Genomic DNA, 27970 nt, shown 5'->3' on the forward strand with positions numbered 1-27970 from the left:
CACGTCCTGGCAGTCACATACACAACCCCCGGCCCCGGAGGATAGAAGCTGTAGCTTCTGTCCTCAAATGCCTCTCCTCTTTCTTGTATCTATGATCATAGTGGCCTTTTTTTAAACCTGGAGAGGTTCAAATTTGGTAAAAGTATGCTTCAACTTTTTTAATCTGGGCTGCCTTTTCACTGTCCATCCAAAAACAAAAGCAGCAGATGAAAAATAAATGAGTGCTAATAATTAAGGATCTAATTTGCATATGGAATTAGCAATATGTACTGAGATATACTGGTGCTTTTGCAAAATTATGCACAGGTAAATGCTGAATTTAGGACAGCTATCTGCATATGGATCAGACAGTGGTTAAAGCAATTAAGTTGCAGTTCCAACTCTGCCACTGATTAGGTGTACAAATCTAAAATTATCACTACACTGCTTTGAAATGATTAGACAGAAGGAGCTTTACAAATGCAAAGTATAATAGCAAGACAGAGGAAAAGATTATCCTTTCACATGTATCCTGTTAACAGTTTATTTTCCTGTCACACTCCTACAATTGTGCTGAGCCTGTATCTATGGCACTCAGATGCCACATCTGCTGTGAATTCTTGGGGCCAACCATGGTTACAGGAAGCAAAACAGGGGTGCTGTCCTCTAAACAATTAGCCAGCCACAATTAAGTCCTGACTGAACTGCAGTTGGGAAATTTACAGGTGTCAGGGGAATACTAATATGAGGACTCAGATTTCAGAAATTAGAATTCAGATGATGTCACCTGATGGTGCAGACTGATCAGTAAAAAAAGAGTAGTGTTAGTCTCTGTAAACTCCTCTATTTAAATACACTGACACACTGCACATTAGAAAAGCTGTTCCTCTTACTGACACACACTCCAAGAAAAAGTTTTTCTTTAAACAATCCCTCCCCTAAAACTGTGATCAGATTGAGAGTACCATTAACTATGGTATTACACAACCAAGAAGTTACCCAAATCAAAAACAGTCATGTTAATTTCAGCTTTATTGAAGGCACAAGAGAAAAATCAATGCAAGCACAATGAAAAAAGCAAAACCACCATTAGGGAGACAAATTTTTATGCCAAGCTTTTTGAGAGGAATTATAAACAACTGCAGGAAATTGTTTAATTTCCATTAATTATGCTCAATAAATTGGCATCTCATATAGACATTGGCAAGATAATCCATCTCCCTGACAACATAGGAAGGTTCCTTACAGCTTATTTTCTGGTTCATTATCTAGTTTAAGATACCTCTAGCAATGGAGTCTCCCAATACCTAATAAAACACTACCATGGATTAGCTGATTAAACAGATGGTAACAGTACCTCTAGCTTCTTCCAGTATGTTGTTCTGACAAAATTTCTGTCAAACACTATCCAGACTTATTCTTCCATGTATGGTATATCCAAAACACAGAAGAAGGGCCATGATTCCAGATTAATGGTTTTATAGTGGAGGCTACATTATACTGTTTAGACAAAAGAACTTGCTAAAGCAACTAAAAAGGTAGATTTATTGTTTGTGACCATTACACAGATCACTACTACTTATACATCTGAACACAAATCCAGATGTTTACAATGATCTTTTTTCAGTATTAAATGTCTAAAAATAGTTCAAACAGAACTTCTCACCTTCAACAGCATAAAATGGGAAGAGGGAACCTCAACTATGGGATATTCTTACTCAGTAAGAACGGTTTATAAAATGCATTTGTCTTTCATCATTATATCTTTTTAGATTATGGGAAGTATTCCTGGATTGCAGACCTACTTCCACATTTGGCATTTTATCAGTGTACATAGGCCATTAACTCGTTTTAAAACAAATTTTAAGATTAATTGAAGTAGACAGGTGGAGTGGAAGATTACAGAATTAGTATTTTACTAGACACTTCGCTGGTCTTGGCTCAAGCGTGTAGCAAACTCTACTAATGTTCGCGTGGGTCGTCCTGCCATGCCTTTTCGAAGATAAGGAACCTCATCTTTATTTGACATCACACCAGCAATATCTAAATGAGCCCAGTTAGCTGCAGTCACAAATTCTTTCAGGAAGGCAGCAGCTGTGCATGCACCTCCAGCTCTGTTGAGGGAGGAGGGAGAAGAGAAAGAAAAAAAAAAAAAGTGGATTTTTAAAAACTTTAAACAACTCTAAATCAACAATAAAATGCACACTGAATGGTTAGCTACTCTCCAGCAACTGGGGTTCTTCAATATGTTCAGTGTGGATCCACTGAAGGTGTGCATGCACCTCATGATTGGAAGCTTCTGCATAGCCATGTCTGTCAGAGCTGTAGATGCACCCTGTGCCGTCTAATGCTTCCACACAAGGGCATAAAGGGTGAAGCAGCTGGAACTCTCCCTCAGTTCTCTCAATTAAAAGCTGAGAACTTCAAAAAGTGGGGACTGAGGGCAGGGCAGATCCACAACATCTCAAAAGAACCACAGGGTAAGAAACCATTCTTCCTTCTTCAAGTATGCATCAGTGTGGATCCCACTGTCGGTAAGTGGCAAGCAGTATCACCTCAGGATGGTGGAACTGAAGAGTCTCAGCTTCAAATAATGACAGAAGCACTTGGCATCAGACCTGGCTGCCATGTTAAGGACATTATGTTTAACACAAGTCAACGGGTTGCTCAACATCGCTCTGTTGTAGATCTCAGATACTAGCATGCTTCTCAACCAAGCTGACAACACTGCCTGTGCCCTGGTGTAGAGTGTGTCTTGGTGTTTGTAGGGAGAGGCTTGCCAGTTATCTGATGGCAAGTGGAAATACATTGCTTTTGTCCACTGCTTTTGTCCAAAATGTCACATAGGCCCACAAAGAGGTGGAGAGGATCTAGAGTATGTTGCTTTTGTCCTTGTGTTGAGTGTGGTTTCAGGAACAAGACTGGAAGATTAACTGATTGATTTAGGTGAAATTCTGAGACCACTTCAGGGAAGAATTTGGGGTGCAGTCTCAGCATCACTGTGTCTCTGTGAAAGAAGGTGTAAGGAGGTCTAGCTCAGAGAGCTTGGAGCTCATTAGCCCTCTCTTCTGAGGTAACAGCCACTTGAGGGTAAGATGATGTACCAAGCAATCAGACAGCAGCTCAAAAGGATGCTCCATGAGCTTCCGGAGAATAATGTTGAGATTCTGTGCAGAAGCTGGCTGACAGATGGCTGAGTATGCAGGAGGTCTTTGAGAAAACTGATGGAGAGTTGTGGCTGCCCTTTACACATTCAGACAAGGTGCATGCATGGCCCCCCAATATTCAAAAGATTATGATTTTGTGACATGATGCACGTGAACCTCTATGTGGGATCCACACTAACACGCACTTGAAGAACACAGTAATACTCAATGTTTGGTAGAATTACAGAGCCATGTGCCTGTTTAAACATAATATTACCCCTCCCCCAGACCTGTAAAGTGATAGTACTGATGTTCTGTTCCCCAGCTTCCAGATATGCTGGTTACATCATTTTAAGATGGTAGAGCTTCTTTTCTTTGGTGAAGCTGGCCCACTCTCAGCCCTCTTTGCAGAGAAACATGCCCCTAGGGCAAACTCTCCATGCTTCCTGGTGTGCAAGGACTGGACTCTTAAATACTCATTGGGCAGGACACAGAGTGGGGGTGGGTAGGTTCATTGTGTGCTCGCCCCCTGAACAAGAGTCGTTGTCACCATCTGGTCCTAAATGGACAAATAAAGATTTGGCTCTATATTTTAGCAATTTTTAAAAGTAAAAATACTGAAATCCCAACTCCTGTTTTAAAATCTAACTGTACTAGTGACTGTTAGCGCAAGTTCAAAGTATTCCAATAACTATGGAAATGCTGGCTATTTCTAAAGCAACAATGTGATGATAAATAAGTGTATCAGTCAAGAAAGCGTTGCTGCATTTCAGTTAAGTAATGTACCTGCTATATTTTCCAACATTACTGAGGTCTGCAAGTGGACAATCGGTAACTTGTTTTGTGTAATGTTCAAAGAGAGGCATTCTCCAAACGCGGTCCCCTGTCAAAATACTGGCCTGCAGAAGAAACAACTGTTATACTTGGGGCAAAATTGATGTGGTATTTTTTGTTTAGATTAACTCTGCAAGTACTGTAATGTATACTGCAATCGCAGCTTTGGGTGGACTGGGTAGTTATCAAACCACTTTGAAATTAGTAACACAAGATAACTTCAGAAAGATAACTTCACAAGATAACATCTGAAAAAAATATGCTAAAACAGTAAAAGATGAAACTCAATTTTAGATGCTTTAAATTTTGCCCTCCATGATTATGATGAAAAAGAGCCAATTTTCTGCAAGACATTTTTCTGCTGGTAATGCAGATTTTTCATAAATCACTTCCTTTGGAGAATTCCCTCAGGAATTTCAGTTTGACCATATATTAGGCATTTTTAAGAATTTAATGAATGACACATAATCAAGACCAATTCACCTTTTAACACAAGTTACTAGCAACCAGTAGATCTAGAGCTTATAATTAAGCAATAAACCATAGGAGGGTGTGTATCCTTGAGACACAGGTGCATGCCACTAGTGGACTGTAAGCTACCCAAGAAGTGTATCAATGGGCCTGCAATTCATACACACATACAACCTATGCTTCTCAATTAAATGCAATATTAACCCCCCCCACAAAAAAACCCACTATATTTTAAAATTTAATACAATATCTATCATCTGACTTATATAAGAGACCTTCAGGAACATATATACCTAACATTTAAAGAAAAAAAAAGTCCACCGTATGGCCTACCTCATAAAGGTGAGTCCAAAGCCAAGATGAATTGGTAAAAACTCCAGTCGCAGCAGATCCTAATGCTACATCCATGGCACCTATAAAATACCACCCTGTAAATTATACCTCTTGCTCTTGGAGATGGAGCAGAACATTTCTTTTGCATTCTACCTTCCAATTGTATTTTTTAAGATGATTTCCCGTCCTTCTTATCCCCAATTCCTACCTTGGACACTTGGAGTCTTGGTACTCTTGCATTTATTTGGAAAAGTATTATTGAAAACCTGCTCCTTTGTTAATTAGTAATAGGCCCAATTGTGCCCTCTGGTCGCCCAGATGGAGACAGATGTCATCCCTCTCACATGGAAGGGAAGGGGCAGACATCTCCACAACAGCATCCCCCGTTGCCCAGGACCCAGCGGAAGGCTGTCTGGATGGAAGGGAGCAGGCTGACACACACTATGTCCCCTGTATCATGATCATCAGGCAAGAATGGAAGCAAATCCAGGTCTTTTTAGCAACACGAATTCCCCTTTCAGGAGGCTAAACCCTAATAGTACAGATAGAATGCAAGTGAAAAAAGACAAGCTCCCAAAATACCACGGTAGATGGCCCTAATCTCCTATAGATCCCTAGGCACAAGAAATCATCTAACACCCATTCCATAGTTCACACAACAATCTGAGAGGAAATTTGCATACTTCCTTCTCTTTATAACTGGCCTGCCATGGATTTCACCACAGAAAGGGGCGGTCTGGCCAATAACCTTAATATGGACTTTTTATCCAGCCAGTTATAGAAGTTCCTTGTCCTTCAGCTCTGTAATTACCATTTTGGGCACATTAAAGGCACACTGTCAGGTAACTGAAGGCCAAAATAATATTTTCTTATAGAAAACCTACAATAGAAATATTTTTATAAATTTGTAATGGCGTGGCACTCACCTCTCATGAGCACCCCATTCTGGTAGGGTGTGTCTGCAGTCTTTAAATAGTCCTGGCCCTGGTATCGGGCCGTACCCCCAGGGCTTCCTCCATGGAGGCAATGGTTTCACCTTCTTGGTCTACTTTGGCCCCAGCTCTTCAGCTGGGCCACTAAGTAGTTCAGTTCCCCTTCTGGGGGTTTCTCACTGTCTGATTGTAAGCCAGTTCCTCAGTGGCCAATGAGGGTAGAGGGGGACCCAGGCCTGCGCCCACTAATCTGGGTCCCAGGCCAGGGATCCTAAGAACAACAGCCATGTGTTGCAGTGTCCCTTTAACTATACTGCTTTCAGTTACATGGACCATTTCCCTAGGTCCCAGCCTTTGTCAAAGCTTCACCCTTACCTCAGGGCTCATCTAAGTTCAGGTCTAGCAATCAGCCAGGAGCTCTCTTCAGTCCCCTAGTCGCTGCCAGCACTGAGTTGTCCGTGGTGCTGCAGTTCCCTTTGGCCAGCCAGGAGCACCAGCTGCACTCCTACAGCTCCTGCAAGGAGCTGACTATCTTTGGCTCTGCAGCTTCTTTTATATGGCCCTCTGGACCCTGACTGGCTGCGCCCTGCAGCCTCTCTGATTAGTTGATTACCCTGCAGTAACTCTAGGCTGCATGGAGGACTTCTCTACTGCTCCTTTCCTGGGATCAGTGTGGCAGGACCCTGAGGCCTCCAGTGGGGGGGGTGGGGGGTGGGTGGGTCTTGGCCTAGTCCATCCCATCACAGAATTCTTACAAGTATTCAGTGAAACAGGTTTACTTGTTTGGAGTTTGAAATTCCCTTGCAGTGTTTGTAATCTAAACTTTTCAGCTCAAAAACCCACGAAAACTGAAGCTTGCATCACTGTCTAAAACAGAGTGAACAGAAGTCAACATGCTGATCCAGTTAAAGCGGGAAAACCCTATCAAGATATTGACCCACGTATAAAGGTAAAGGGCTTACACATTAGTATAACTGGTGCCACAGAGCTGCTTCTTGATGCTGACCCTTCTTGGGACACTCAGGGTATGTCTACACTGCAGACAGACACCCATGACTGCCCTGAGCCAGCTCACTCAGGCTCATGGAGGTCAGACTGCACAGCTATTTAACAGTGGTGTAGACATTTGGGCCAGGGCTCTAGGATCCTGCGAGGTGGAAAGATCTCAGAGCTATCTCAGGCTGCAGCCCAAGCCCAAATGTCTACACCGCAATTAAACAGCCCCACAGCCCAAGCCCTGTGAGCCTGAGCAAGCTGGCACAGGCAGTCACAGGTTTCTAACTGCAGTGTAGACATACCCTGAGTGCCCAGGTAATAATGAGGAGGCCTATTTTAACAACAGAGCATACCAAAACTGAAAGGTCTGCAGGAAACCTGCACAGACCAAAAGCATGCAGCGCTTTGGCTCCTCTTCATCCCCATGACACCTAGATACCCCAGACAGAATCATTACTATCATGGTGGTAGCCATTACCTTCTCCTCCTCTGGGCTGTCAAGTACCTCAAGGGGAAGTTACTTTGTATAAGCCAGTAATCCTTGAATCAGCTTCCTCTGTGGCTGCAGAAGCTGGCATATACATGAGTATATATCGGGGTGGGCAAACTTTTTGGCTCGAGGGCCACTCCTGGGTGGGGAAATTGTATGCAGGGTCATGAATGTAGGGCTGGGGCAGGAGGTTGGGGTGCGAGGAGGATTGTGGTGTGCAGGAAGGGGCTCAGGGCAAGGGGTTGGGGTGCAGGAGCGGAGTGCGGGAGGGGGCTCAGGGTATGGGGGGGCTTAAGGCAGGGTGTTAGGAGGCTCAGGGCAGGAGGTTGGGGTGCGGGGTGCAGGAGGGGTGCTGCTTACCTCCAGCGGCTCCGGGGTGGCAGCGGCGCGCAGCGGGGCTAAGGCAGGCTCCCTGCCTGCCCTGGCCCCACGCTGCTCCCGGAAGTGGCCAGCATGTCCAGCAGCGGCTACTGGGGGTGGGGCGGGCAGGTAGCTCCGCCATGCGCTGCCGTCAACTGTGGGTACCACTCCCGAAGTTCCCATAGGCCACGGTTTCTGGCCAATGGGAGCTGCAGGGGCCTGGTGCCTGCAGGCCAGGGCAGCACACAGAGACCTCTGCCCCCCGTCCTCCCAGGGGCCGCAGGGACGTGATGCTGGCCGCTTCTGGGAGTGGCGTGGGCCCAGGGCAGGTAGGGAGCCTGCCTTAGCCCTGCTGCGCCACAGGGCTGGAAATCCCATGGGCCGGACTGAAAGCCCTGACAGACCGAATCCGGCCCATGGGCTGTAGTTTGCCCTCCCCTGACATATATTAGCACAAGTGATTAAACAAATGTAATTTAAGGCATTATTAGACATATGCATAAATAATTCTTTGGTTTCACAGATGCATTTTAACCCAATTAAATACTGTTTGTAAACTACAGATTTCCTTTTTTTATGACAACTGCTTTACTGTGATATATGTGAACAGAAAAGTTAAAAATATTAAAAATAAAATGTAAAAATAAAACTACAACATAATTCATGCATAAACAAGGAGGAAAAAATACACAAAGTTCTCATTTGTTAATGAAACTCCTAAGAAATGTGTTTAAGGAGTTAGTTTCTCATAATGAAAAACTTTTTTGCAACATGAAGCAGGAAAAGAAAGTTAGTTACCTGTTAATGTTGCAGCATTCACAATGGCCCTTGCATTAAAATTGTGGGCATAACAGAGAGCATCAGCTAATAGCAACCTTCCCTCTGCATCTGTGTTATCAACCTGTAGATACAAGAGAGGAGGGGAAAAAGCCATCTACTCACAAGTTCCCCTTTACTTGATTTGCTTCTTAAAAATTCTTTTTAAAGAGACCATCTGGGTTTTTGGCTATCAGGCTGAAAGTGATCCCTGTATTACAGCTTGTGTAATAACTGCAAGAAGTTGAAATTTACTTTCTAATATAAATACAAAACAAAACCAAAAAATATTTTGATGATCAATTATTTTTCAAAGTGATCTTAGGTAAGTGAACTAAAACAGGACACTAAAATCAACCCAAAATGGAGTTGTCAAGCATTCAGAAAAAGCTTATTTTTAATGTAAATCAGGGAACCTCACAGCATTGCCGCCAGGCCTCCCAGGCCAGGGCTCTTAGGTGTCAGCAGCATAGAGCAGGGCAGGAGGGTACAGCAGAAGATTGGTTGCTGTCCCCTGCAAAGCCCATGGAAATCCAATGGCTATTATCTAGCACAGGGTGGGCAAACTATGGCCCATAGGTCGGATCCGGCCCACCAGCTGTTTTAAGCCGACCCTCGAGCTCCCGCTGGGGAGCAGCGTCTTGAGCTTGTTCTGCTCCGGCCCTCCAGCCGGGAAGCAGGGTTGGGGGCCGCTCCACGCAGCTCCCGGAAGCAGGAGCCGGAGCGGGGCCATGACGCTATGTATAGGGGCAGCCAAGGGGCTCCGCTCTGCACACTGCCCCTGCCCCAAGCGCCACCTCCACAGCTCCCATTGGCTGGGAACTGCAACCAATGGGAGCTGCAGAGGTGGCGCCTGCGGACAGGGCAGCGCGCAGAGCCTCCTGGCCGTGGCTCCATGTAGGAGCTGGAGTGGGGACATGGCCGCTGCTTCCGGGAGCCACTTGAGGGAAGTGCCACCTGGAGCCTGCACTCCTGAGCCTCTCCCCGCGCCCCAAACCTCTGCCCCAGCCCTGATCCCCCTCCCGCCCTCCAAACCCCTCAGTCCCAGCCTGGAGCACCCTCCTGCACCCCAAACCCCTCATTCCCAGCCCCACCCAGAGCCTGCACCCCCAGCCAGAGCCCTCATCCCCGTCCCCCACTTGCCCGCCCCAGTCCGCAGCCCCCTCCTACATCCTGAACCCCTCATATCTGGCCCCACCCTGGAGCCTGCCCCCCTACCAGAGCCCTCACCCCCTCCCACACCCCAACCCCGATTTTGTGAGCATTCATGGCCCGCCATACAATTTCTATTCCCAGATGTGGCCCTCGGGCTAAAAAGTTTGCCCACCCCGATCTAGCAGCTGCAGGGGAACCTAGTCAGTGGAAACACAGATCCTACTGGAACTATATTGCCAGGAGGGAAAGGAAACTGTAGGGTAGCACAGAGGCAGGAGGCATCCCTGTAAATGGCTGTGATATCTGTAGATTTAGAGATCTACTTCCTTTGGTTCTTGAGGGCTCCTCCCTCCAAAAATCCCTGCCCCCTGCAGCCCCTCCTGTTTGAGGGGTTGCATTAGAGTGAACTCTGCCTGGTAACCCTTGTGGTGCTTTCCTGAGCCTCTGGTTCTTTCCAATGGGTTTCTTTATGGCAGGGGGTTATGAGGCCCCTCAGAAGCACAATGGTTTAGAAACCGATAGTCATGCATATAGCTTGGTGAAGCCTCAAGGAAAGGAAAGGTTCCCAATGTCAAACTCATGAATGGGGGTAACAGAATTACATAGAAATTCTGGAAGGAGAAATATTGATTTGTCCATTAATTCCTACAGGGAAACAACAATCTATAGCATTAGGGCATGTGTTAAGATTTAACCAAATGGGGAATGGTTATGTATTTCAGATTAAACACAAAATATGTACTTTAGGCCCTGATTCTGCAAGCTGCTTTGCACAGCCCTGGTGTTATGGGATGCTCACCCCACCCAAGGCCTGGAGGGGTTAAGGTGGCTTGGCAGGCCAATTTAACTGCCCAGACTACACCTGAAGAAGGAGACAGGGAATAGGCCAGTAACTGGAAATGGGCTCAGCTAGACAGGAACAGGAAGTAGTCTACAGTCACTCCCTGGGAGGAAGAAGCTTGGGCTGGCAAACCCAGAGAGAGGGAGAAGCCAGAAAAATAGGAGAAGCCAGAAAAACAGCAGCAAGGGATAGGACCGTACAGATGTTGGCTGCTTGTTATAGGGTCCCTGGGCTGGAACCCAGTGTAGAGGGTGGGCCTGGTTTTCCCTACCAGCCACTGGGAAGTGACACAGGGTTTTGGAGATGCCAGCCTGACAGCTGGTCTGGAAGGCCTTTGAATTCCCCAGAAGGGGAGGACCTTAGTGACCTGGCCAGAGGGCCAAGCCATGAACAGGAAGCAGCAGCTCTGGGAGTGAGAAGAGCCGCAGGGTGAAAGAGCCGATGGGTAGACACACCGCCAAAGGAGGGCGGTGCCTGACAAGAGCTACCCCCAGAGCCACCAGGCAGAGTCATCATGTGCGGTGAGTGGCCCTCGTGACACCCGGGTTCTGCATATGTGGAGCAGTTTGTAGGGTCAACGCCTTGGTTATGTCAGCAGAAGAGTAATGCTCTTGTGTTTTACAAAAGAGGTGCCTGAAGAGGGCCTTGAAAATGTACCAAACGCAACTACCATTTTGCACACCATGTTTGAAGACTATCTTTAACTCTGGCTTTATAAGCACTATAACAGCCTCCTGTATGGATACAGCAGATTCTGGAAAATGTAAGTGACTGGGCTTTTTAGCTTTCCCTAGTCATTTATAATATTTTTGCAAATACAAACCCCCAACCCCCCCCCCCCAACACTGAAAGAATGCTCTGTTAGCAATTTTAGTTACATGTATTTCTCATACTGTATAAATTCACTAGTTTTTAAAAATAGTCTTTGTGCACTTATTATAACAGAAGTTGAAACGGTAAAACTTGATTGATTAGTAGGTTTGCAATGAATGTGTCTAAAACCAAATTTAAACACACACATACCTGGATTGTTTTTCCATTCTTGGCCCTAACAACATCTCCAGGCTTGCTTGCCCTACTGCTGGGCATATTTTCACAGAGAGGTGCCAAACCTGAGAGGGAAAAGAAAGAAATACTGCAGTGTACCATGGGTTTCTAAATTCAGCAGTTACAGAAAAGCTACTTAAAAGACAAGTCTTTACACTAAAATCACTTGTAACAGAAGGATAGCATTCTTGTCTGGAATTTACATACAATTTCTAGACTGGCACCTGAAATTTCCTGAAGAATGACATGTTCCAAATTTCCCCATTAGTGACATTTCTGCATTATACAATTAAGTCTGTACATTTATCTTTAACATGCTGCATTCATAGAAGCATAGACTATCAGGGTTGGAAGGGACCTCAGGAGGTCATCTAGTCCAACCCCCTGCTCAAAGCAGGACCAAGCCCCAAATTTTGCCCCAGATCCCTAAATGGCCCCCTCAAGGATTGAACTCACAACCCTGGGTTTAGCAGACCAGTGCTCAAACCACTGAGCTATCCCTCCACTCACCTATGCTATTTTTACACCATGTGTTATACCTGATTTACATCAAGTGAGGACAGAATCAGGCACATTGTCTTGAAAAAGAGTTGCGAGCTTCTCATCTCAACGGTGAGGCTCCCGGTCAATAAGTTACTCCTTACAACATGTAGACCTATATGCATATTTCATATGCTTATAAAGGGCTGTTTATTTCTGGAATTCTAAAGCTATCTGGGGAATTTCAAGAGCTTCTCATTCCAAACAAACATTTTACAGTGTCAAAAGAAAGAGATCCAGGGGAACCACTATATAGGACTGACATAAGGGCAGCTGGGGAAGATGGTAAAGAGCCCAAGTCAGTGCTCTGGTTCCAACTGTGGCTATAGTGACAAGGAACATGGTAGTCCACCAGTCATACACAAGGAGAAGCCCATGATCATGTGTTCTGGACAGAGCACACTAAAGAGGATAATGCTGGGCTGATGAAGTAGTTTTCAGAACTAACAAACATCTTTAATTCCCATAAAATTGGGGTTTCTCAAACTTGTTAGTTGTATCAGCCTCCTCCTGGACATCCACTTTTGCTATTGTGTGAATCAACTCATTTATTCACAGCTGCACAACATCCTGTGGCAACTACAACCAGTACTTATACGGAAAAATATTAAAAAGTGAGTTAGCTAATCACATCTCCATCCTTAAGAGTGGTTCCTATTTCCTTTCTTCCTGTTCTGCAGCAATGGCTAAAATAGATATTAAAATAGCTTTGCCCTAATGTAACATTTTAAAGCATATTTTCTGATATTTTCCCCTCTCCCCTGCAACTTACCAATTATATTAAGAGGTAGATTTAGTGTTGCTGCTGTCACAATAGCTGAACACACCGTTGCTGCTCCTCCCATATCTGCTCTCATTGCATCCATACCTGAAGAAGGCTTAAGTGAAATGCCACCACTGGGGATGCACAGATCAAGAATAGACGTTAATAGAAAATCTCATTCAGCACATAGAAGCCTCACACCACGTGCTTTAAAATAACTATTTTGTCCATCTGTATGTTTATGACAATAATATCAATAGTTCGTTATTTTTTAATTTTCTAGTATTCTAAAAAGCAATATATCTTGTTTTAGTAAAAGCTATCGCCTCATCAATTTAATCTGACACAATAAAACATCTCCCGGATAATCTGCAACATACTAAAAATGTAACCAGGCAAAACACACAATTACATTTAGGAAAACAAAGATAAATCAAAAGGATTTAACAGAGGGAAAGTGGTATCCCTAGTAAATCAGTTTAACTAAAGTGCAGAAGATGAATAAATTAGTCAGTAGTTAGGTCTTCCAGGTGAGAGAGTGGAGAGGAAATTATGTAGGAAGAAAAAAAAACCAACCTATTTTCACTCTGCCAAAACACGCTACAGAAACAAAGCAGATGCTTCGATGACTGTAGACTAGGAAGCTTATACCTCATTTACAACTGTAACAAGGCCAAAAAAACCAAAATAAAAAACAAAAACAAACCCACAAGTCTGCTCTACATCTGCTGTTGGCCTACTGAGGCTCCATCTCGCCTTTGGAAGCAACAAGGTACAGCAGAACCTCAGAGCTACGAACGCCTCGGGAATGGAGGTTGTTTGGAACTCTGAACAAAACGTTACAATTGTTCTTCCAAAAGTTTACAATTGAACATTGACTTAATACAGCTTTGAAACTTTACCATGGAGAAGAAAAAATGCTGCTTTTAACCATCTTAATTTAAATGGAACAAGCACAGAAACAGTTTCCTTACCTTGGTTTTTTTTTTTCTTTTTCCCTTCAACTTTCCCTTTATTTTTAGGTAGTTTACATTTAACACAGTACTGTACTGTAATTGATTTAATTTTTTTTGGTCTCTACTGCTGCCTGATTGAGTACTTCTGGTTCCAAATCAGGTGTGTGGTTGACCAGTCAGTTCGTAACTCTGCTGCTCTGAGTTTGTAATACCAATTCTGCTTTATGCAGACGCTCAACCCTGCTGTGTTCCCAGGGAGAGTGGTAGTCTACCACATATGGCAAGTTCATGGGAATGATACGAAAGATACACGGAGCATGATAAAAGCATCTCCTTGTATATCATAATATTAGAGGGTCACTGGCAAGAATTCATCTGTGCCTGGCTGAGATCAGCAGCTCAGAGAATAAATGTTAACTAATTTCTGACACTGTAATCTCTACCTCCCTGGCAGAGTTCCAAAACTAGTCCATCTGAGCTAAAGAACCCTACCTTCCCTCCTGCCCATCACCAGGGTCACTGACGAGAAAGGGAAGGATAAAAAGCAGGGAGCCTCTTCACTTGGACCAGGAGACCCCTTTGTCTCTCCAGAACGATGGGGGTTGGCTGAGGCCCTCACACTAGCAGTCAGGATGGGAGAGTCCCAACTCACCCACTTACTCTGATGTATAGTAAAACATATATAAAACAAAATTACTATTGATATTGGGTCTCATCAGTTTCTCTCCACTTGCCCAGCACCATGTACAGCATGGGGGTTGCAGTAGCTTTCTTGGTCTCCATGGGGAGACAGATGGTTAAAAGATGGGCACTGCGCTGCACAGGAGGTGCAGAGCTCATGTAAGCAAGCACTCCTTTTGCCTCCTGAGCAGCTGCACACACACCAGGCCACAGGAATGTTTGGTTTTCATTTTGCTCTTGCACCAGAGGCTAAATTTTCCTCTGGAGCGGTTGGCCCACAGCACAGCAAGTGTATCTGACCTTCTGAAGTAACATTTGGATTTTCTGATTGGAATATGCTTCTCAAAGTTACTTTAAAGGTGAGATGCACATCTTTTTGTAAACAAATTTTTAAAAACTTCTCATTAAAATTTCAGACCAAGACAACAACATTGGCAAATGCAAAGCCTTGAAATTACTATTAAATACATTTGAGAACAAGAGCATTTAAAATCCATTCCTTTCTCATTCTCCTGACAAACCATAAGTTGAGGATGTTTCATTTCCCTTGAAACAGTTGATAAAGCCAAGCACTCATAGTAGTGGCCAACTTGTACAACTGAAACACAGGATCCCTATCTCTGAGCTTGGCAGAGAAGTGAAAAAGGGACAGGTTTTCAAACATCCTGTTTAAAATGCACTTATGTGCAATATTTAGGTCTCCATATATTCTGCTATGGGTTTGAGATCTTCAGCAAATTATTAAAGTTTTGCACAACCTGTAAAATTTTATGCTGTTGTGTTTTTAATATAATTTTACATACCAATTACTAATTCTCATTTGATGAATTTCCCCTGAAATGCTATTTGTAAGCATCACTAAACAGAAGCGAGCATAATGGATTATTTCCTCCATGAATAAAATAAAAGAAATTGCCAAACTCTTCTTGGTATTTTCCCAAATTTTGTTAAAGTAAGCTGTTCTGATTGGAGAATGTTTTCTTCTAGTCATTTGCAACAGAATATCGAATTGTAAATAGTAAGCGGGGTTGTTAATGGTTCAGGTTTCAAATATGGTTGATTTTTCAATGGAAATACCAAGAGGTCTATTACTAAATTTTATTGGATAATCTCTTTAATTTGTTGGCATACTTTACAAACAATAGATTGGTAAAGTGTTAGCTAATCTGCCTGTTTTGGGAGAAAAAGAGTGAGTGGCACAACGACAAATATTTTTGTAGTACCCACTTTTTTATAGGCACCTCAATTCCTCCACAATTGGATTATAGTTTTTGTTTCAGTCATAAAAATATTAGCAAACATACCTATCAAAGGTAACTCCTTTCCCAACAAACACTAACGGAGAGTCGCTTGCATTAGCACTGCCTGAATAGTGAATCTCCAAGAAGACTGGAGGCTCATCTGAACCCTTAGCTACACTCAAGAATGCTCCCATCTGTTGTTCTTCTATCCATGCTTTTGACCTATAATAAAAAAAGATTTTAATTAGAGCCATTACAAAAGACAAGAAAAAATATATACAAAAGATCATAACTCTTAAGAGTTTTAAACACATCTGTAAGCAATTTTATTTACCTAACTGACAGATTGCCAAGTAAAATCACTGTTTTTTATCCACTATTACTTCTTTGTTAAATAGAAAAACCACTTTCTCAAAGTTATTTTGTTTTCCTTTTTAAACTATTGTTTCCTGGTTTTCCACATTACAAATACCATGCCTTCCCTTCTCACCCTCTTGGCTGGAGGTGTGCGCTAAAATCTTTGGAGGACCTGAACAGTAATGTGACATGAGACTGCATCCACAAAGCAGCAGGGCACAGCCTGGTTCTACAGTTTCAAAGAAACTGCTACAGTTATGGGCAAATTCATAGAAACAGGTAATGAGAGTTTGCTTACCACCTCCAAAGGATAAGCAACTAAAACCAAGAAGAAGGGATGTATATTCACTGGGAAGTAATACAAAAAGATTGTCAGGCTTCCTCTTCCATAGTTTTTTAGAAGGCTTGTCATGTTACAAAAGTAGTTAACATTTTCGTCTTGTTTCTTTATTTTTGTCCCACCAGACTATTCTCTGCCTACTGTAGTGACTGGAAGTCCTGCTCTTAATACTGAGAATAACTTGCTATTTCTGGGAACCAACAAAGCTTTTATTTATTTTAAAGTTTACAGACTGTTACACAAATACTTTCCTTGCATTTGTCATCGTGAATGGCAAAAGGGTAAAAATGAGCAAACTCCAGAAACATTTTACATGCTGCATCTTAATTAATTACAACTTACAGAGAAGGAATGATTTAAATTGAACTTACCTTATATGGACCTTCACATTGCTATTGACACTTCTGAGTTTCTGTTCAATAACTTCAGCAAATTTCATCGGTGTTATATAATTAGCAGGGGCCTCCATCAAGTAGCGAGCCAGGTTTTGACCCTCAGCAAACATGACACCTTTCTGCCAGGCTTCCTTGCCATCACTAAACAAACACCACATAATTATAATTGAACCCTTGCAAAAATAAGATTGTCAGTATTCAATTGTCTATATTTTGAAAAGAAAGCTGCCCCACGAAGGGAAGGTGAGAAGGAATGTTACATTAGCTCTATTATTATAGGAACATGGGAACTGCCGTACTGGGTGAGACCTGAAGTCCACCTAACCTAGTTGAGTACCTGTCTATGGCAATGGTCAGCACTAGATTTTCAGAGGAAGGTGCAAGAACCCTGCAGTAGAAGATATGGGATACTCTCTGCACCCACATTACGTCTCATAATAGTTAGAGATTGGCTTAAGCCATGAAGCATGACGTTTAATATCCCTTCCAAAATGTGTGTTCACAGTAACAACAACTCTGGACATTCTTATTCTCCACATACCTGTCCAATCCATTTTTGAATCTTGCTAAAATTATGATTATGAGTTGATAAAGGTGGAGCTTGGATAGTGGGATCCCCACTTCAAAGCATAGTTCTGGTCACTGAACTGTCAACAGTCACAGTAAGGTGTTCATAGAGGGATATCCCTAAATCCTACCTATGCTGTGCTATCTAGGCGCTCGCAACACTACTATGAAGAATGGAAGTACTATTTCCCCATTTTAGAGATGGGAACCTGAGACACCCAGAAAATAAATGATTGGCTCAGAGTTGAACAGGGGAAGTCTGTGGCAGAGCTGGAATTGAACCTAACTCTTCTTAATCCCACTCCAGAGCCTTAGCCACAAAGCCACCCATGTCTTGAGAAGTTAGTTGTTTCATAAAGACCAATAATCCTGAGCGACTCTCAAGGTATCTGTTGCCCTGGGAAATGGATGAGTGTGACACTGAGGTGTATCAGTATAGGATTAGGTTGAGAGATTTTCCAAGACTACTACTTAGCAGGGTGCAGCTTCCCTCTTTCAAGGAAGGAACTGTCCTAGTGCATATCTGGGATTCAGTCCCTAGGAGCAGGGAAGATGTGGAAGGCTGGTAGGGGAGGGGATATAAAAGAAGCCATTGAATTATTCTGAGGAAGTGCTATATTACTGAGAGAAGTTCTGTTGTTGTCTCATCTCCCAAGGAGAGGTCAATGCCATTCAGAATCCAAAAGGAGCGTGTGTGTCATTTTTCTTGTTGCATACTAAATACATTGCCTATCACAGTGTATCTAGTGATTTATGTAAGACATGCTGGGGTTCAAGAGCTTATCAGAACTCAAAAAAGAATCAGATATTTCTGAACAACAAAATAAACAGAGGAGATATAAATCTATGCACTCCAGGGCACATACCAACCTCTAACTAACAAAGGTTAGGAAGTGTCTTCCCCTGTGGATCCAGTGTTGTAATTGTTCATTAGGTTTCTTGCATCTTCTTCTGACATACCTGGTACTGGCCACTGCTAGAGACAAGGTGTCAAGTGGAACTCTGGTGTGATCTGCTACAGCATTTCTCATGTCTTAGAAGGGTTTGTTCATTGAGTGAGAGAACGAACTCCTGCACTTCTGAGTTTTTGATATCATTAAAAGGACTGTACACATCATAAAACAGACAGAGTGGTTTTTCCCCCTTCTTTCTTAATCCCAGACCCTTTTCTGCTTCAGGGAAGCACTTATGAGAGGAAAAACAAACAAACATGACACACTATTAATGGTAATTAGACATGCAAAGCAAATGCTGTAAAGATGTCTCTGCTGCTAAAATATTTTATGCAACACCAACTAAAAGAGAGGTGGGGGAAAAGGGAGTGATACATACTCTAGGTATCCAAATGTTTCACAAATAAAACTTTAGTTTGTCATCACCTTCCATGTAGCTGAGCAGTAACTACAGGTTTCTTTTTTTGCTTAAGTTCATTGTATTCATATAGCCCAAGAACAGCTCCTTCTGCAGCAGACTGAGCATCTCCACAGGGGTCTACTTCAACACAAGGTACCTCCAGGTCCTGAACTTGTCTGCATCCAACTGGAAAATACAATACATCAATACGTGAATACTGACTGCAGCAGCAAAATGGATTCCGGAGGTAATTAATATAACTTTTCAAGGAAAGAACCCAGTTCTATTGACACCTGGTAGATTCTGGCATAAATCAGCTGAAAAAAATTTTCAATAGAGCAAAGCCTATAGCAGCAATTTTTAAAAAGCAGAGTATTGGTGTTTGTCGTGCAACTGTGAACTTTGAATATAAGACTTATCAAGTAAGCAATTCAGCAAGGGTTGAAAGAGAAAACCAAAGTTCTTAAAACTACACAACTTTAAAGTATTTCAGGTGACCAAAGCCTGTAGCCATCAGAAATTAAGTTGTAATACAGTGTGTTGCTAGTATAGCTTAAGTAGCAATTAGTTTTTTAAAGTCACAACAGCCTTTTGATTCAAAAGGCACATCTACGTGCAGCAGAAAATATGAACGTATTCCATAGCCATCACATTTGTTTAAGAGGGACTCCCATATAGCACCCCTGCCTGGAAGCACCCTACTGCTGCAGGTTGTGGCATGACAGGCACACCTGCCTGAGTTTCCCTCTTTCAGTATCCCCAGTAACTCCACAACAACTCTACTACCCCCTCTTGGTGCTGGTTTATTACAGCAGCAAAACATACATAGTCCAAAACACAGGTGTTAGATCATATTAAAGAAGTTCTGTATTAAAATCACAAATGAGTTTGATTCTACATAGTTTACATTCCAGGGTATTACTAATTAAGAGGTCTCTTGGTTTTTGGTACTGCTTCTCTCCCTCTATGTGTGAAACTTGCAAGCTGCTAATTGTGTTAGTACATTCTAAGACAGAGTCTGTTCTCAAAGCAATTCTTTGTAACAACAACTACTCACACAGAGAGAGACTCAAAGCAATACTCTGTAACAACAGAAACAGCACCCAGAGACTCCCCGTCCTTTTGTTGTATTATTCTCGCTTTGTTAACAATTGTGATTAAAATAGAGATAGAGGATGTATGTGGATGGATGCTTGGTGTGGATAACAACAATGATCAGGGTGGTGCCAGCCTAAGAATCCAGTGTCCATCGGCTGAAGAAGGCGTCAAGTGGAAATAACCAGAAGACCCCGGAGGGTAGACTGGAATCCACCCAACAGCCTCAAGAATGGGAAAACAAAAGAACAAGATAACATCTGGCAGCACAGAGCCATCAGGAATGTGCCATCTGCTGATTGATTCAGCAACAGCATGATGAAGCAATTCCCATAGACTGGCATAGGAAGAATTCCTATAAAAATGGACTCTAGAAAGTGAGAACTTTGGGGTCTGATTCTGCAAACCAACTTCCAGGAGCATCAGATGAGCATCTGACAAGGCCCTGCTCCCTCCTCATGTCCAGGCCAGTGGCTTGGCATGAGCAATTCTAAGACTAGTAACTATAATAACAACCTTGCGCGCGCGGAGGGAGAGGGGGAGAGAGACTAAATATGAAATTGAATGGAATGTTATAGCTATAACTAACTGCTTACTATGATTCTTTCTGTATTCACAATAAATGTGGCATTTTGCCTTTTCCCCTTTAATAAGATCCTGCTGGTTTTTATTTTATTGGTATAACACAGGCTCCAAAACCCAAGCCTGTTTCTCACCCCAGTGTAGTCATTAAGATCACCTGTGGTCTTATTCCATGACATCCTACATACCACACGCTGGCATCTTCATCCATGCCCAGACTCTGTCAGTCTACTCCAGCCTTATACCAGAACAGCCACCCCAGCCCTTTCAAGTGGAGTGCAACCCTGATCTTCCCAGCAGGAACCCCTGCCAGTCTCTCTGCTCAGGAACATCCTTGCCAGGGCAGCATCCTTCACTCTTCTTGGCCCTCTCATGAGTCCTCTGGGACCAGATCTCCAGCCCTGTAGATGTCGGTGGGTAAGCCCCTCCACTGCTTGCCTGCCTTCAGCTCTCTTTGGCCCTTGGCTCTGGGTTACAGCCAGCAAGCAACTCTCCCTGCTGCTGCTTCTCCTGCTTCTGCCCTTTCCAGCCCTCACTCTCTGGCTTGGGGACATCAGTCAGCAAACCTGTCTTTCCTTTCTTTAGCCTTCAGCTTTCTCCCAAGTCCCAAACATACAATTTTTGGCAACTCTCACCTACCCCTGACTCCCATTAGGCATACGCAGCTCTGATTCACCAGGTCTCTCCAACTCACTGAATCTCTTCCTGTGTGGGTCTCCCTGGTCTTTTACAGCCCCCAGGTGCTGTTCTCACTTAATTGGCCAACTAGGAGCACCTGTTCTGGCACAGGGGTGCTGGACCTACTTCATTTACTGGGGCCAACCACCCTGTGACAAGGACTGAGGTTAAAAGCGATATCCCTCTCAATTAAAATGCTAGAAAGCAAGGCTATACCAAATTATGAGACACCACATAAACATGCCCAGTGCTCACACAGCATGATTTCACTGATTGCAAGAGACAGACTTCACAAATTCACAAGGAACTTTCTTCAGCCCCCAGCTGATGGGGGGGGGAAATGGGGGGGAAGGGCAAATATAGTGCCAATCTATAAAAAGGGAAATAAGGGCAACCTGGGGAATTATAGACCAGTTGGCTTCAGTGTTCCCTCTTAGTTTTCCAACCCATGTGTGGAATGAATTTTGTTACGTGCACCAATATGGAGGTGATGTATGACACATCACCTTCATATCGGTGCACATAACAAAATGCATGTGGTAGGGGTGGGGCCAAGGGACTCGGAGTATGGGAGGGGGCTCAGGACTGGGGCAGAGGGTTGGGGGCAGGGGTACGAGGGCTCCAGCTGGTGGTGCAGGCTCTGGGGTGGGGACGAGGGATTCAGAGTGTTGGATGGGGCTCATGACTACGGCAGAGGGTTGGGGGCTGGGTTGTGAGGGCTCTGGCTGGGGGTGCAGGCTCCGAGGTGGGACCAGGGATGAGGGGTTTGTGGTGCAGGAGGGTGCTCCGGGGTTACAGCGGGGAGAGAGGACCCTCCCCAGCTCTCTCCCTGTAACAGCACCTGGGCTGGGGAGGAGAGATGCCTCTTCCCACCATAGCAGCTCCAGGGCTGGGGCCACAGGATAGGTGCCCCTCCCCCAGCCCCCACAGGTCTGGCTGGGGCTGGGTTCAGGGAGGGCCACCCCATGACAGGTCTGGTCTGGGCCCCCCTGGCCGTGGCTGGGTCCGGGCTAGGTTGGGGCTGGGGCGCCCCTCTCCCGGCAGGTCCCCAGGTGGATTCCCTGAGCACCTGCACAGCACTAAATAGGCTGCTGCATAGCCACGCGGCTTCGCAGGTTCCTGGGAATTTAGGTCAGCTTAACTTCAGGACCCAGAAAGATAATGGAGCAAATAATCAAGCAATCAATTTGCAAACATCTATAAGATAATAAGGTGATAAGTAAGAGTCACCGTGGATTTGTCAAGAACAAATCACATCAAACCAACCTAATATCCTTCTCTGACATGGTAACAAGCCTTGTGGATAGGGAGAAGTGGTAGATGTGGTTTATCTTGAATTTAGTAAGGCTTTTGATACTGTCTCACATGAACTTCTCATAAACAAATTAGGGAAATACAACCTAGATGGAGCTACTATAAAGTGGGTGCGTAACTGGTTGGAAAACCGTTCCCAGAGAGTAGTTATCAGTGGTTCACATTCAAGCTGAAAGGACATATCAAGTGGAGTCCTGCAGGAATAAGTTCTGGATCTGGTTCTGTTCAATATCTTCATCATGATTTAGATAATAGCATAGAGTGCACTTATAAAGTTTGTGTATGATACCAAGCTGGGAGGGGATGCAAGTGCTTTGAAGGATAGGATTAAAATTCAAAAAGGATTTGCACAAACTGGAGAAATGGTCTGAAGAAAACAGGATGAAATTCAATTAGGACAAATGAAAAGTACTCCACGCAGGAAGGAACCATCAGTCACATGCATATAAAATGGGAAATGACTGCCTAGGAAGGAGTACTGCGGAAAGGAATCTGTGGGTCATAGTGGATCACAAGCTAAATATGAGTCAACCGTGTAACACTGTTGCAAAAAAAGCAAATATTTTGTGATTTATTAGCAAAAGTGTAGTAAGCAAGACACAAAAAGTAATTCTTCCACTCTACTCTGCACTCACTAGGCCTCAACTGGAATATTGTGTCCAGTTCTGGGTGCCACACTTCAGGAAAGATGTGGACAAATTGGAGAAAGTCTACAGAAGAGCAACAAAAATGATTAAAGGTCTAGAAAACATGACTTATGAGGAAAGATTGAAAAAATTGGGTGTGTTTAGTCTGGAGAAGAGAAGACAGAAGGGGGCCATGATAACAAGTTTCAAGTACATAAAAAGTATTAACAAGGAGGAGGGAGAAAAATTGTTCTCCTTAACCTCTGAGGAAAGGACAAGAAGCAATAAGCTTAAATTGCATCAAGGGCGGTTTAGGTTAGACATTCTGAAAAATTGTCAGGGTAGTTAAGCATGGGAATAAATTTTCCTAGAGAGGTTGTGGAATCTCCGTTACAGGAGATTTTTAAGATAAGGTTAGACAAACACCTGTCAGGATGGGTTAGCTAATACTTAGTCCTGCCATGAATGAATGGGACTGGACTAGATGACCTCCCTTCCAGGCCTACGATTCTATGATGAGGAAACACAAAATATATCATGTTATATTGTCAAGGATATCAAAAAGTCTTAATTACCACCTAAGCAACAGCAGAAAACATTTAAGGTTGTCATATGTGCACAGGTTAGGGGCACATGGTTATAATCTCGTCAATTTCACTGATCCTCACATGGTGAAGTGAAAGTGACAAGGGTCTTTTCAATTTCATGCTACTTGGGAAAGCTATGAGAAGCAGATACTGGAGTTGTTTGTTTGCAGACTTAGGAAGACTACTCTGCATTGATTGTTATTTGGAAGGTTCTCCACAACCATAAAGCTATAGTTTGGGAGTTGGAGAGAGGGGAGGGTTGTTTTTTTTTTTTAAATTGTGGAAAATACATATTCTGCAAAAAATTAAAGGACTCGGCCCTTTTCTCACCAGGGAACCCTTCCCACTTTTCAGCGGTGAGTGAATTTTCCAAGCCATGCATTAGGTCTTATGCTTTAAAACAAAATGTGTTATGGCCTGTTTGATTTAAGCTCATGTGCTTCACCGAAAATGGAATGTATCACATTATAGTAGGGCTTTAATAGATCAAATACTTGCAACAGAAACAAATATTAAATGAAAATAAGTTAACCTGCAACAGCTGTCCGAATGTTTTCTTTGTCCTCATTCCAGTTTTCCTGATCATTTACTCCAGCAGCCTTCTTACCCAAGCCGACAACTACAATGCTTGGAAAATCCTGTGCAAAACCAACACACAAGTGGATTTAATTTCTTCACTCTGATAACCATGATGTAAGGTTAATATCAGTTATAAAGAGTATTCTTTTTAAATGAAGGCAAACATAACCTGAAAATGTATCCATTATCGTTAGTATGTCATTATGATAGCGATCTCCTCTCTACCTGTCATAAGCAGATGGACAAATTCACGGTTATCTAATTGTTAATATTTATGTGTATTGTTGTGGTGCCTAGAAGACCCAGTGTCCCATTGTGCTAAGCCCTATACACACACACTGAGAAGTTGGTGTCTGCCCCAAAAAGCAATCTAAGTAATAAGACTGTTCTTATTGGTTAGGGCTTTATGTTCAGTATAACATGATGAGGTCTGTGCACTTTTCAGCCTGTCCCCACCTATTAGTCTACACAGCATGGCAGGATGCCTCCATCCTGAGCAAGGGTATTTACTTTTGTGGCCGCTCCACAATTCAAGGGCAGCAGGCCACTGGCTAACTGATTCTCTACACACATACCCCTACCTTTTGAGCACTACAGAGAGCAAGGAGAAAAAGTCTCAAAAGGGCAATCTGTCTTTTCCCACCTTACCACTGTTGAGAGCTCTTTCTAGTGCTGCTATGCACTGAAAAATTATTTAAAATGTGATGTGTCTCCATCCACAAAGATATAGAGGTGGACGGATCCCCACTCCTCCTGAGCAGGATGAAGTTAGGCGAACTTGAGGTCTCCTCACACTTCTATTACAAAAACTATGCTCTTTCAGTTTATAACAACAACGAGGAGTCCGGTGGCACCTTAAAGACTAACAGATTTATTCGGAGACAGGTTTCAGCCTGGTAGCCGTGTTAGTCTGTATCAGTAAAAAGAACGAGGAGTACTTGTGGCGCCTTAGAGACTAACAAATTTATTTGAGCATAAGCTTTTGAGAGTAACAAACCACTTCTTCAGATGCAACTGAAGAAGTGGTTTTTTACCCACAAAAGCTTATATCCAAATAAAGCTGTTAGTCTTTAAGGTGCCACCGGACTCCTCACTGTTTTTGTGGATACAGACTAACATGGATACCCCTCTGATACAGTTTATAATAATCATTTTTAAAACTGCTGCACCACGAAACATCCAGCTCACAAGAGACTGCAGCTAGTATAAGCTTTCCAGCCCAGCTACAGCCAACAGTGATTTGAACGGTTTTCTTTTTATCACTTTTTCATTCTCTTGGGAGAGAATTGTGTAGGGTCCAATTCTGCAGCCTTTTCATGCAAGGAATCCCTACTTACTTTAATGGCAGTTCCACATGCTACAGAATTGGGATTTTGGGACCTGATCTAATCTCCAGTAAAATCCATGGGAGTCTTTCCACTGACTCTGTCAGTTGGATTGGGCCCTTGTAGAGGAACTTAGATAGAGAAGGCAAAAATCACTAAAAGTATTTCTTTGAAATTTTAGAAAAACCACAGTATAGCAACACATTAAATTCAAACACCACAGTATTTAATGACAAAGTATAACATTCTGTTGTAATAATATGCTGCGCCCAGAATGAGCTTATAATAAGGAATAATGCCAAGACTCAAATTCAAGCCACCCACTAGTCATTATACTCATAAAAATTCAAGTTTCATACCTGATGCAAGCCATGAAATAGGCGTGTTTTGCCTTTCTTCAAAGAAGGCCCAGATCTAGAACACAAAAAAGTGCCATGAGCTCTTTTAAAACAGAGATCCTGATTTCTGTGGTAATAATTTTATTCTCCGGTCATGCAATATCACTCAACTCCATACAGGAACATTGGATCAGAACGGATTCAAAGGAAAAAACATATCACCAACAGAATCATCACCACCACCACTTTCTGCAGCCCTGTTTTTTCATTAGAGGTCCCCTTATCTGATTACTGACTTAATTCTGTTTAGCAAGAGAGATATGAATGTCAATGCATGAGGTGGTATGGCTGCAAACTAGAACAATGAATAAAGATGTATTTTCTGTGTTTACACTATCTTAAAAAATATAAGAAACTGATCTAAACACTTACATGGACAATAGCTCTGTCAGCTTTCCAGATACAAGTCTATCAAAACTCTCTCCAGCATTAGTAAATTGAGGAACCGCCTCTTCTTTTTCTTTTGCATAGACTCCTAAGATGAGGCCCTTTTAAAAAAAACAAAAAATACACTAATGCAAGATACTCTTTTCTAAACAATATATATTGAGATTTGATAAATGTTTCTGAACATAACCATAACACTGTATGAAATAGGTTTAGTGAACTCAGTTTATTAAATAATCGAGAGTCTAAAGTCCAGATTAGATAAATCAGGATACAAGCCAAGACCAAAAGTAACATTCTTTAAACAGGAGAAAGAAAGAGATAGAATATGAATAATTCCATGCTTCAGATCATGGTGCTGCTTTTTAAAGGTATTTAGGTAAGTAGGGATACAGGCGCTTTATAAAAATCACACTAAGCACCTACCTGAATTTTGACACCCTCAATACCTTTAAAAATCTGGCTCACCATGTACAAAAAGAAAAGGAGTACTTGTGGCACCTTAGAGACTAACCAATTTATTTGAGCATAAGCTTTTGTGAGCTACAGTATCATCCGATGAAGTGAGCTGTAGCTCACGAAAGCTTATGCTCAAATAAATTGGTTAGTCTCTAAGGTGCCACTAGTACTCCTTTTCTTTTTGCGAATACAGACTAACACGGCTGCTACTCTGAAACCTATGTATAAAAATGAAGTTTCCAGACACTGATTTAAAATACAGGCTATTTTGCTTGTTAATTAACATTATCTCTGAACAGGCACATCCTGAAGAAAGGAAAAAGCTGCACTGTTTGCGACTGAGTCAGGGTCAAGGACATTATCAGGTGCATTAAGAAGGAAACAAAACCACCAAACAAGAGGAAATCAGGTGCAGGAGGGCTCTGCATTGGTAGCCGGTCGAAGACCAGCTGTCAACAGAGACCCTTACAAATAGCTCCAGAACGCCAAGGAGCGCCCCGAGTTGCTGACTCTGGCCCCAGTCCCACAAAGCCAGAGGTTTAACTCTGAGCACGACAGCCCTCGCAAGGGCTTCCACGCAACCGCTCCGGACTGCGCACATGATGGGGGCGTGTGAGTGCGGGGCAGCAGGTGAACCAGCGAGTGAAGAGGGCCGGGAAAAGCCGAGGGGGTGGAGGGGGGCTGATGACACTTAACCGGCAGCCTGGCCAGTCTTCACTGACCAGGGCGCCCGTCGGAGGACAGCCCAGCTACCGCCTCCCCACCCCTGCGGCGTCCGCTCTGCCGCTGGCATTTCCACCCTCGGGACACAGACACGCGTGGCCGGGCCAGCGCCTGCCTGCAGCTCGCCGCTCCCCTCCTCGCTCGGCCCCCCGCCCCCACGTGCTGGCGGCCCCGCACCCTTTACCTTGCGCCCCGCGCTGCTGCTGGAGCCCCGCGGGGAGGAAGAAGGCCCCCGGCCGGGGCAGCAGCAGGCGAAAGGGGGAGCCCGGCTGAGGCTGCCGTGAACGAGCCTCCTCAGCAGCAGCGGCAGCAGCATGACCCAGCCCGGCGGCCGCTGCAGGGAGGCAAGGAAGCAGCGCGCGTGTCCCGCCCCTCTGACCTCGGCGCACGCCGCGTGCTTCGGGGGCTGGGCCTCGGCCTGGGGCTGCCGGGGACGCCCAGGAGCAAGGGGAGTTCCAGGGAGGCGGCGGGGGCCGGGCCGGGCCGGGCGAGCGCCTGGCTCATGCGGGAAGCCGGGAGTGGCGCGTTCCTGGCGCACGGGGGTAGCCGGGCGGGAGCGTGTGGCTGGCTCCTGCAGGAGGAGGCGGGAACAGCGCCGGGGCGAATGGGGGGCTCTTGGCTTTG

At 43.9% G+C, this 27970-nt stretch overlaps 1 protein-coding gene across 1 annotated transcript; it reads right to left on the reverse strand.

Moving 5' to 3' along the window:
- Positions 1-1002: 1002 nt before the first annotated feature.
- LAP3 (leucine aminopeptidase 3) lies at positions 1003-27789 on the reverse strand. Its single transcript, XM_073342439.1, has 13 exons — positions 27531-27789; positions 26150-26265; positions 25739-25793; positions 24008-24113; positions 18620-18779; positions 16650-16814; positions 15645-15803; positions 12713-12837; positions 11377-11465; positions 8340-8442; positions 4764-4843; positions 3912-4024; positions 1003-2093 (listed from the first exon to the last, which is right to left on the reverse strand). The coding sequence occupies exons 1-13, from the start codon at positions 27660-27662 to the stop codon at positions 1898-1900; spliced, it is 1599 nt and encodes a 532-aa protein (XP_073198540.1). The 5' UTR covers positions 27663-27789; the 3' UTR covers positions 1003-1897.
- Between the last annotated feature and the right edge of the window lie 181 nt (positions 27790-27970).

The sequence above is a fragment of the Lepidochelys kempii genome, chromosome 4 (genome assembly GCF_965140265.1).
Source record: "Lepidochelys kempii isolate rLepKem1 chromosome 4, rLepKem1.hap2, whole genome shotgun sequence".
In the NCBI taxonomy this organism is placed as follows: domain Eukaryota; kingdom Metazoa; phylum Chordata; order Testudines; family Cheloniidae; genus Lepidochelys; species Lepidochelys kempii.

Bases quoted from the DNA above. Each gene is read 5' to 3' on its own strand.
- LAP3 (XM_073342439.1), bottom strand. From the start codon at position 27,662: ATGCTGCTGCCGCTGCTGCTGAGGAGGCTCGTTCACGGCAGCCTCAGC. The intron at 24,114-25,738 runs GTATGAAACTTG...GGTTTTGCACAG, and splicing joins TATTTCATGGCTTGCATCAG to GATTTTCCAAGCATTGTAGT. The intron at 15,804-16,649 runs GTAAGTTCAATT...TTTTTATTATAG, and splicing joins AATGTGAAGGTCCATATAAG to GTCAAAAGCATGGATAGAAG.